The 10,349-nt window shown below is 41.5% G+C and overlaps 1 protein-coding gene across 1 annotated transcript; it reads right to left on the bottom strand.

Annotated features, from left to right (window-relative positions):
- Positions 1-800: 800 nt before the first annotated feature.
- ncoa5 (nuclear receptor coactivator 5) lies at positions 801-10,038 on the bottom strand. The gene is made up of 12 exons (XM_033966328.2): positions 9,937-10,038; positions 8,449-8,507; positions 6,702-6,963; positions 6,474-6,581; positions 5,697-5,760; positions 4,417-4,569; positions 4,226-4,338; positions 4,029-4,158; positions 2,345-2,547; positions 2,073-2,277; positions 1,910-2,001; positions 801-1,838 (listed from the first exon to the last, which is right to left on the bottom strand). Exons 3-12 carry the CDS (start codon positions 6,868-6,870, stop codon positions 1,288-1,290), a joined length of 1,788 nt encoding a protein of 595 aa, XP_033822219.1. The 5' UTR covers positions 6,871-6,963; positions 8,449-8,507; positions 9,937-10,038; the 3' UTR covers positions 801-1,287.
- Between the last annotated feature and the right edge of the window lie 311 nt (positions 10,039-10,349).

The raw sequence follows: 10,349 nt of genomic DNA, 5'->3' as shown, positions 1-10,349 counted from the left end.
GGGCTCTGAAACACACGTGTTACCTGAGGTGGATGTCTGTCAAAAAACACTCAAATATATTTAGTATAAGGACAAATTGGACAAAGGACAGGTCCCAGGCAGCAGCAGTAGAACAAGCACTATATTTACTGTGTGTCTGGGAGCGTGTTAAATAATCTGGTGACTGTCTGTGCTGTTCATACAGAGCCATGCTCCAGCTGTTATGTAACTCAGTGCATGAAACTACCCTGAACATGGTGTATTCAAATATTGAGTGTCTGTGGTACTAAAGGTATTTTGCTTGAGTTAGACTGTATTTATTTATTTACTGTATTATGATTTGTACGCTCACCTTAGGACTGGCCACTCACTGTATTAACACTAAATATAAATATAGAATCAAAACACTTCATGGTAAATGTGTTGTATTTTAATTTACAGAAAAACTGTCAAAGCTCCAGTGAATTACACTTTAAATATTCTGTATTTGGAAAATGTATCAACAGTAAATATAAAATCACTGATTTAACCTGAGCAAACGAACTGGGTGGAGTTCACCGGAGTAGGTGGAGTTCACTGGAGCTGGTGGAGTTCACTGGAGCTGGTGTTCACTGGGTGGAGTTCACTGGAGCTGGTGTTCACTGGGTGGAGTTCAGGTGGAGTCCATCTAGAGTTTGTTGAATTGACTCATTTAGTTTGTTTTTCTTTTGAACACCTGGTTTTCTGGTGAAGCTGTAGTGCTTTTTGTTTCGTGGGAGTGTGTTGTACTTTGTGACGGGTGGAGGGCCGGGTGGGGGTCTATATGTAAATAACTACAGTTAGTGGAGGTGTTTATTTTGTCAGTGTAAGTTAAATATTACAAATAAAAACATGTATTCTCTATTGTGTTTCATGGTACATTAAAAGAGGAAAAAGTAGTTTTATCTTAACATTTCAAAGGCTTATACAGTATCTATGGCTTCTGGCGATACCCGTTCCATTTTATAGATTTGTCAGCACAAAATGCAATAAACCAATACCATTTTAATACAGCAGTGGAGTATATTTGTATTTTTTTAATTGTCTTGTTTCTTTTAATAATGTTCCAAAAATTAAAAACACCCAACAGTTAAACTACAAACGCTGGTAAGTATCTGTTATAAAACAAAAGTCATGCAGCACTTCCTCTTATGGACAAAAGTCTGATCTGTGCAAGGTTCAGTTTATAACGTTTAAAATAAAATAAAACACTAAACTTTAGTCTTATTCAGGCCCAAACACAACTAAGATTTCAGAAGAACAAAGAAGGAGCACAGTCTACACCAGGGCTCAGTACGGCCGAGGGTACATGGACATGGGCGGGGGCGCCTGTCCCATCTGTCCCATCTGTCCCATCTGTCCCATGCCGGGGCCCGGTCTGGGTGGGGGGTGCTGTGGAGCTCCTGGAGCCACCAGGTGGTTGAGGGAGGGTCCGCTCTGCATGAGCGTGTCCAGAGCTTTCTGCACACTGGGGCTGTCAAAGTTAATCCCAGCTGAAGGGTTTGGGGGTCTGTGCCCAGGCGGAGGCAAACGGCCCTGCGGAGCGCCGTAACCCTGGGCCGGCGCAGAATGAGCCAGTGCGGAGTGCGGGCCGGGCGGGGCCTGAGACGAGGCCGAATGAGACGAAGGGGCCATGGCGCCGTAGCCCTGTGAGGGTACTGCGCCTACAGGGGGAGCACTCGCAGACGCGGCGGAGCTGCTGTTGGTGAACAGACTGAGGATTTTCGCCTGCAGCTCCTGCTGGTTACTCGAAGAGGGTGAAGCTCCTGGGACAGAGGACAGGGGGCGGCTCGGAGGGGGCTGTCCCGCAGCAGGAGGAGGAGGAGGAGCTCCCAGTGAGGCTGTGGGACACAGGGACATTTACACTTCTATCCTGATTTCATGTGCAGATGAATAGTTTAAAAAGTCATACCTGCGAGAGTATCTACAGTGGGCCGTCCCAGTCGGGCCCTTTTGTCCTTCAGATATGCAATGAGAATGTCCAGCTCCTCTGGGGTTACAAATCTACAAACAGTAATATAGATTTAAACAGTTTCCAAAATAAAAGCCTGACCTCCTGAGTTTATGATCTTTACCTGTTTTCATACAGAAGTGTGATTGGAGTGAGAGCAGACACTGGGTGACTCTCTCTGTCTGCTTCTCTTAGCAGAACATCATCTGCCATTTTAGCAGCTTTCCGGGCGATTTCTTCACGTTCCTTGTCACGGCTTTCGACTTTGTATGTGTCAAAGTTATGGGCGATCAGCATCATTGCGTCTTGCATCGGCATGTTACGATGCTCTGCAAAAATAAACCATTTTAAAAAAGGAAAACACGTCTTACAAAAACACGGACCGGACGTGTTCACCTTGAGGAGTCCCAAACAGGATGTTTACGGTGCAGGAGCGATGGACCTGGTGCTGCTGGGTAATGATGATGGCGAAGGGAGTGCGGGATCGTCCCACATCCTCCAGAGCCTGAGTCAGAGACACCTCTGTGTTCAGGAAGATCAGGTCCACCACCATCCCCAGGTCACGCACCTTCCTCCCAACGGTCTCAGCGTACTCCCGACTGAGGGCGCAGCATAAAGACACGTTACACTTTCATCAAGAACACGTAACTTTAAAGGTACAGTGGGTAACTTCTAAGGAGGAGGGCCCGGCACCTGCTTTTCCTCATAAAGATGTAATTGGAACATAATTTTTGTAGTTACAATGTGTTAAAACTATAGGACTGTAGATAATGTGGCTTTGAGGAGAGTTGAGCTGGTCTGTTCTTGTGGCTCCTCTCGTGCTTTTCCTCGTCCCTGTTGCTGCTTCTGCTTGTTTCATTTGGGACTTTGATTCAAAGTGCAGAGGGATGAAGTCTCCCTCTTACTGCAGTTAAAACATGCAAATGCAAAGGTGATTTGTCCAGGTTTGTTAAACGTTAGGCGAGGTTTACTGTGCCTTACATACAGAAGGTCAAGGACTCAGACACATTTTTCACTGTTTTACTGCAGACATTTGCTCATCAAGTTCATTTTTTCCTCATTAATGTGCACACTGAACCCCATATGGACAAAGAAACACTAAATGGTTGAGATTTTTGCAGATTTATTAAAAAAAGAAAAACTGAAATATCACAGGGCCTTGTATTTAACTCGGGTTCTGTCCATTTCTTCTGATCATCATTCAGATGGTTCGACTCCTTCCTTCAGTCCAGCTGTGTTTGATTAAACTGACTGGACTTGATTAGGCCACACCCCCGTCTATATCAGACCTCACAGTGCAGCTCAGATGAGAATCATGAGGTCAAAGGAACAGCCTGAAGAGCTCACAGACAGAACAGAAAGGCACAGATCTGCTCAAGGATACAAACATGTCCACTGCATTTAAGGTTTCTAAGAGAGAGAGGCCTCCATGATCCTTAAATGAAGACGTTTGGAACGACCAGAAGCCGCCCAAGAGCTGGACGTCCGGCCAAACTGAGCAAATGGGGGAGAAGAGCTTTGGTGAGAGATAAAGAAGAACCCAAAGATCACTGTGGCTGAGCTCCAGAGATGCAGTCGGGAGATGGGAGAAAGTTCTAGAAAGTCAAGCATCACTGCAGCAGTCGGGGCTTTAGAGCAGAGTGACCGACAGAAGCCTCAGACGCACCAAAACCCACATGGTCTGGTCAAAAGTAACCTGTGATATTTCACTTTTTCTTTAATAATTCTGCAAAATCAACAGTTGTGTGTCTGTCAGTGTGAGGTGCTGCACATTAATGAGGAAAAAAATGAACTTAAATAAATGATTTTAGCAAATGGCTGAAATAGAGTGAAACATGAGTCTGAACACTTTCTGCACTCACTGAGCGTCTGGACCCGCCCCTTTACCTCTCGGAGCTACATGACCCGCTGGCTGACCGCGGGGTAGAGTTGACCTGTGTATTACTACCACAGTAAGAACGCAGGTGTCATGGTAACAGTAATGACAAAACACTAAAACATATACAGGGAACATTCCAGACAATGTCACCGTGGAGACGAGCAGGGGGCGACGCAGGACGCTCTTTTTCTTAGTACTTACTTCTGTGCCTTATTGACCACAATGACGGAGCAGTCGACTGGCCGCTCCGAGTCCTGGCGTCGCTGCAGTTCTTCATAATACTGTCTGTAGAGTTCGTTGCGGCGTCGCTCCTCTGGTCTCATGTGATCATCTGTCACAGCAACTGTGTTTAACTAAAGTACCAACGCCAACATATGTACAAGTACAAACTGATGTACCCTCCAGCTCACGCCGTCCATTCCTCGGATCTCTGAAGTCCCTGAAACTCTCCTCTTTTCTACGAAAAAAGTCCTCAGACGGTGCGCCCCGATAATGTCGGTCATACTCATCCCTGATATGACACAAGTGAACAGAAGTATGAGTCTGTGTTGTTGGATTTTCTGACATTAAAAATCATCTGAAGTGTTACCTATCTCTGCTCTCAGAGCCGCGGAAACTGTCCCGGCTGGAGCGGCTGTCCCGAGCATCGCGGCCGTCCCGAGGCTCACGTCCCTCTCGACTGTAATTGGGTGAACGAGACCGAGGGCGGGGGTCTCTCCCTCCATAAGAACTGGGTGGAGGCCTGGGAGGAGGGAGAAAACACTTAGAGGAAGAAGGTTGTAGATGTGATCTTTTCTATTCTAATTTGTGTTTCTTTAGGGACTAAAAAATGCAACAGCATTTTGAACCTTCAAGGTGAGATTCCTGTAAATTCACTTCATACATGAGTCATTGTTCTTCTGGAAAAGTCCAGTGATACGTGTTTAAAAACGAAACCATCAACACCAATATTTTGTCCTGGGCTCAGTAAATATTAGCCACTGTGTGAACTAGAACAAGTGAACACTGCAAATAAACTCAACAGTAGGAATGAAAACTGACACATTTAACACGTCAAACCATCAGATGATTCGTTCACCGCTGCAGCCGAGTCAAATTACACAAGTCAACAAACGTGTGTAGAATTAAGTCGTAGATTTGACTTGAAAATGTCAAAATGTTTCATTTTTGTTCTTTTTTTTTTAGCGCAATAGTTCCAAAACAGAAAATGAAATTCAACCTCCACGATTTCACCAGGTTCACCTTCCAACGCAGGTCGACCCGATCCAGGAACAAACCGCAGTTTGTGAACATTTTTCTGCAACTTTAGTTTAGATTTGTTTTCACACACAAGACAAACCGGAGCTTGGGTCAGTTTGAGAAGAAGCCGTTTGGTCAGTCCAGAGAAGTAAAGTCACGGTTTGTCACTGACCATCTCTTCTCACGCACACACGTGTGGGGAATCAATCAATTCTGGACAAAGTTGATGGATGCAAAGTTTTTGTGAAACAAGATCTCAAATCATTTTATTGTGAGCAAAGACCTCAAAATCAGCTTTGCTTGATGACGGTTCATCAGCGATGAGTCCATTTAGTCTCATCATTTTAATGCATAAACCTTCAGGTTTAGTACTTCAGCTCAGGCTGATGTTAAATTACTGTCAAAAACATTGAATACAAAACCACTTAAATGTGCCTTTTAATTGTCATTTTATTTCAACACAGTTGTGGTGTTTAAATGTAAAATAGACGGTGCAGTAAAGAACAAGACTAAGTCCGTTGTGTCGCGTTACGAGTAGTTTAGTGGATATCGCTGCTTGAAGGACAGGCCGAGTTAAAATGTGCATCTACGGAGATGGAAGTCCATCAGACCCATTCTGCTTAACTTTACCTTCGTGGGGGGCTCTGCTGTGCTTGTGCTTTTTGGTTTCGTCGCTCCACAGCCATATTTACATCTGAAAATAAATCAATCCAAACGATGAAAACAGTGACATACAAATCATTTGTCTGTTCACGTAGCAGAACTGAGGAGCCGCGTCAAAACTCCCAGCATCCGAGTGAAATGGGCGTCATAACTCCACGATGTAAAGATGGCCGACGGTTCCAAATGCAGCAACGGTGCCAGAAAATGTCACAAAACACGTCAGAAAATTGAGGAAGCGAATAGTCTTCATTAATTTAATTCTCTGCACATAACAGTTCACCTTTTTTTCCAAATCAAAATTTTAGAGCTGCACAAATATTGAAAATCACATTTTTGTAACTGTGACTGTAATAATCGCACCCACAAAAAACTATATTTGTTTAACTAACCCCGTCATTTTCATCTGTACAACCATGTTCTGAAATGTGATTTCTTGTATTAGTTTAGTTTATATTTCAGTTTTTTTTCTGGATCCTCTTAAAATGAAAAAAACAAAACAAAAAAAAAACAGAATTCTATTATCAAAATATAAATTGCAAATCTAATCGCAGAGTTTATCAGAAAAAGACACTTTTTCTAAAACATGCAGCCCAAAATTTCTTAATAAATTTGCCAAACATAAAAGTTACAGAAAATACGGCGGATTTTGATTCAGAATTGATGTGACACACAGTAAAACACTTTTCCGAGTAAATGTTGTGCTCGTGGCAGAGAACAGTTTCTGAATTCACTGTTGAAGCTTACCTATCTTATAACCTTTAAATATTCGACCCTTATGGCCTGCCTTTGCAGCTTCGGCATCCTCAACACGATCAAACTGAACAAATCCAAACCCACGCAACAGGGAAACGCCTGAAACCATAAACATTTCAAAAACATTGACTGAAATTCGTTCTTGTGAGAAATCTGATAAATGTAGATTTATGATGATGAAATTTAAGGCTGGAAAATCGAAGTGTTTAAATTACTGACCGAGAACCTTTCCATACGGGCGGAACATCTCTTCTAAATCCTTCTTGTCCATTTCAGAGGTTGGCAAATTCCCGACAAAAATGCGCCTCTCGAGATCTCGTGGATCACTACTGTTGCACGGGTGGTAGGGGACGGGAGGTGATGAGCTGCGACTTCGTCTGCGAGACATGACTCAACCCCGAGGCTAAAGATCTTCTGTCTTCGACTCAAAAACAGGGAAATAGGTTTCACGCAAAAAGCTTCTTTAAATTTCTGTCCGGTCCTGAAACATGGCAGTAATTAAATCAAAGATCTTGAAGAACAAATGTGTAAAATTATGGACACAAAGCTATGAAGGCAAACTGCAAATTTAAGCACAGCGCAACTTTAAAAATGGAAAACAGCAAATGGCTGTTGAAATTGACGTTAAAATGAAATCACTGATCAGTCAATTTGACTTAACCAGTGCTCCGTGGAAATACAACGGGAAACGGGGAAGCCCGTTTCCTACCCCAAATCTGTAAGTTTTAAATATAAACAAAAGCTACAAATCCTCTTTGTATAAGACATCAACAGTGTAGAGTCTGTGGATCAGACGTCACACACAGCTCTGTGGAAATGACACTTTGAGGATTAGACGTCAAACGTGGCCTTTAATTATTACTGCAGCTGTTTAATGCTGCAGGTGCAAGACTTCAATTTTATAACCTCGAATATTCTAATCTTTTTTGTCATAGCAACTGAACAAGTTTGATGTTCAACCTACAGAAGTTTTCCAACATTTTATGTGATTAAACCTGATTTCCAACAGCAAGTTTTCATCACCATTTGGTTATCGTCCTGGTATAAAATACATTTGACTCGACTTCTGAAGCACAACATCGACATCTTCTGTGGATATATTAAATAACACAATTTACCAAGCATTTTATAAAAGCCAAGAAACTGAAGACTGTCAGAACAGAAACAGTTTTGTGCAGCCAAAATTTGAAGTGAAGTTAGGTTCTGTGTGAATTGTAAAAAGAAAAATAATGAAATAAAAACAAACTAAAACGTAGAAGGAAACAAAAAAAAACTAATCTTGCAATTTTGCTAATGGTGTAAAAATTAGGCAACCCAAAATAAAAATAAAACACAACAAAATGTCAAGCCATTTGAAGATACTTTTATAATTACTTTGTCTAGAAGAAAGCATACAAATGTGTATTTTCCATTCCAGTTTTATGAAATTAGACCCAAAGAATGTGAGAGAAAAAGTAGACCTCTGGATTGAACGTTAAATATATTTATGGACATTTTGTCCATCCTTCAGGGATAAATTAGCAAATGAAATGTCAACGTTACAGAAAAAAGCCGTGGAACGACCCGAGAAGCTGCTACGATTTTATATATTCATCACATTTATATTTATCAGTCAGAACACTTTTGAAGGAACGAGACGGGTATTTAACATCTTAAATCTCAATCTAACCAGAGCTGACGTAGTTGAAACTAAAAGGTGAGATGATTTGTGCAGTAACATAAATCCCTCTTCAATAATATCAGTCATTAGTTTTGAGCTGGAACTGCAAACTGAACTTAAATCGATTTGAGAACATGTGTTTGTATTTTTTAAAATAACCTTTTGTGCTGTATTTCTTAATCCATTATGTCAGTTTTTTTTTTTGTTTTTTTTTAAACAATAGTACAATACAAGTACAATGCATAAAAACCTCATCAATTAATAAAATACAATATATAAATGCACCTTTTTGTGACGTGTGCATACCTCAGTGTTTAGTAGAACACTCCTTCGATGCCTCTGTCCAGTTTCAGTCTTTTCAGTGTCTGAAGAGAGAAGAGCAGTCACTGTTCAGTGTTTCCCCTGTAATCTGCTCCAGTCGACCTCAGCTAAACAAGTTATACGCACAAATATGTTATTTTAATCACCGAAGTAAGACGTGCAGTGATGCTAACGCTGTCACTGTCTTGTATTATGTAACACTTGATCTGGGGCTGTGGGCCTTTAGATGTTTTTTTTAATCGTTCGATCGTGTCTTAGTCAAACTAAAATTTTAATAGTCAAGGATTAGTTACATAAATTTATACAAACAGCTAAAAGCAGGAAATACTGAGCGAGTCAGCTGAAGATTTGTCATTTTTGACAGAAACAAAAACAGTTTCATCTGTCTTTATATAAATACTTTATTTCCTAATACTTTTTCTGGATGAACTGCAGCACAGTCGTGTCTTACACTTTGGGTCAGATACATAGAGATGTTATAGTTTTCAGAGTTTTTGCCTGCCCCATTTTTTCATCAACTGAAAAGGCCTGTCTTTAGTCAAGTGCAGCTCTAAACATTAAAGCTTAAACAGCCCGACCGGAGGAACTTCACAGAGAAAAGGGAGAGAGTCTTAAAAACAGAGGCCTGGTTAAACACACGGGTAAGACAAGAACATTATCCTTTAAATGTTAGGGGCATCATTTATTTATTCTTTGCAGCTTCTGATAAACCACCACTCACCAAAAACATGAATGTTCTTCTGGACTGGAGCATTTTAATGTTTAACTATTTGTTCTTAATCTCATCTAGAATCTCCAAATTAAATGCATGTGTTACGCAAATGTTAAAAAACAGATCTGTAGCTTGTTTTTTCTCTTCATGTTTGTTTTCTCTGGGAGTCTCTGGGTAAAACAGCCAAATATTTCCAACATGGCGTCGATGAGTGAAGTGTTTATGTACAAAGGTCCATCCACACACAGATACAGCTTAAATATACTTTAAATACACCTTAAATACAGCTTAAATATAGTTTAAATACAGTTTAAATACAGTTCAAACAAAGTAAACAGACTAAACACTTTAAGACTGTGTGAGAACAGGACAAACATGCAGCGTGATGTGAGTCTGATAAACCGGCTCTAGAGCTCGAGTTACTGTGGTTAGCTCTGGTCAGCTGTGGTTAGCTCTAGTTAGCTCTGGTTAGTTATGGTCAGCTGTGGTTAGTTATGGTTAGCTGTTAGCTCTAGTTAGCTCTGGTTAGTTATGGTTAGCTGTGGTTAGTTATGGTTAGCTGTTAGCTGTGGTTAGTTATGGTTAGCTGTTAGCTCTAGTTAGCTGTGGTTAGCCGTTAGCCTAGCAGCTCCTTATAGCTTACGTCTTTGAGGTCGGACACAGAAGGCGACATTTCAAAAGTTCAGTGTAAATAATGACTTAATCATGATGAGTATAAATTATTTGTGTTCATTTTGGTGCTGAACAAAGTCTTTACTCACCCGCATTTACGTGTTTTCTTCTGTAAATGCTTGAAAGACCAGGCTCTGCGCGGTTTTCTTTATGTTGAATGAAACACAAGCTGCAACTTCCGCCTGAGCCGCGCGGGCCACAGCGCCCCCTGCCGTACTGTGTGTGTATGTGCGCCCCCTGCCGTACTGTGTGTGTATGTGCGCCCCCTGCCGTACTGTGTGTGTATGTGCGCCCCCTGCCGTACTGTGTGTGTATGTACAGTCCGCCCCCTGCTGGACGGTGCGATATAAATATATAAATGATGTCGATACATAAACGCACTGTTTGTGTCATTTTTAGAGTTTCAGAATCAGAATCAGATCAGAATCAGATCAGAATCCTTTTATTGCCATCGTTTGTGAACAAAGTTCACAAACGGGGGGGGGGGGTTTCTCTGTCTCGG

Source organism: Periophthalmus magnuspinnatus, chromosome 5 (assembly GCF_009829125.3).
Source record: "Periophthalmus magnuspinnatus isolate fPerMag1 chromosome 5, fPerMag1.2.pri, whole genome shotgun sequence".
In the NCBI taxonomy this organism is placed as follows: domain Eukaryota; kingdom Metazoa; phylum Chordata; class Actinopteri; order Gobiiformes; family Gobiidae; genus Periophthalmus; species Periophthalmus magnuspinnatus.
The sequence above is the reverse complement of the archived record's forward strand: the minus strand, read 5'-3'. Positions and strand labels throughout refer to the sequence as shown.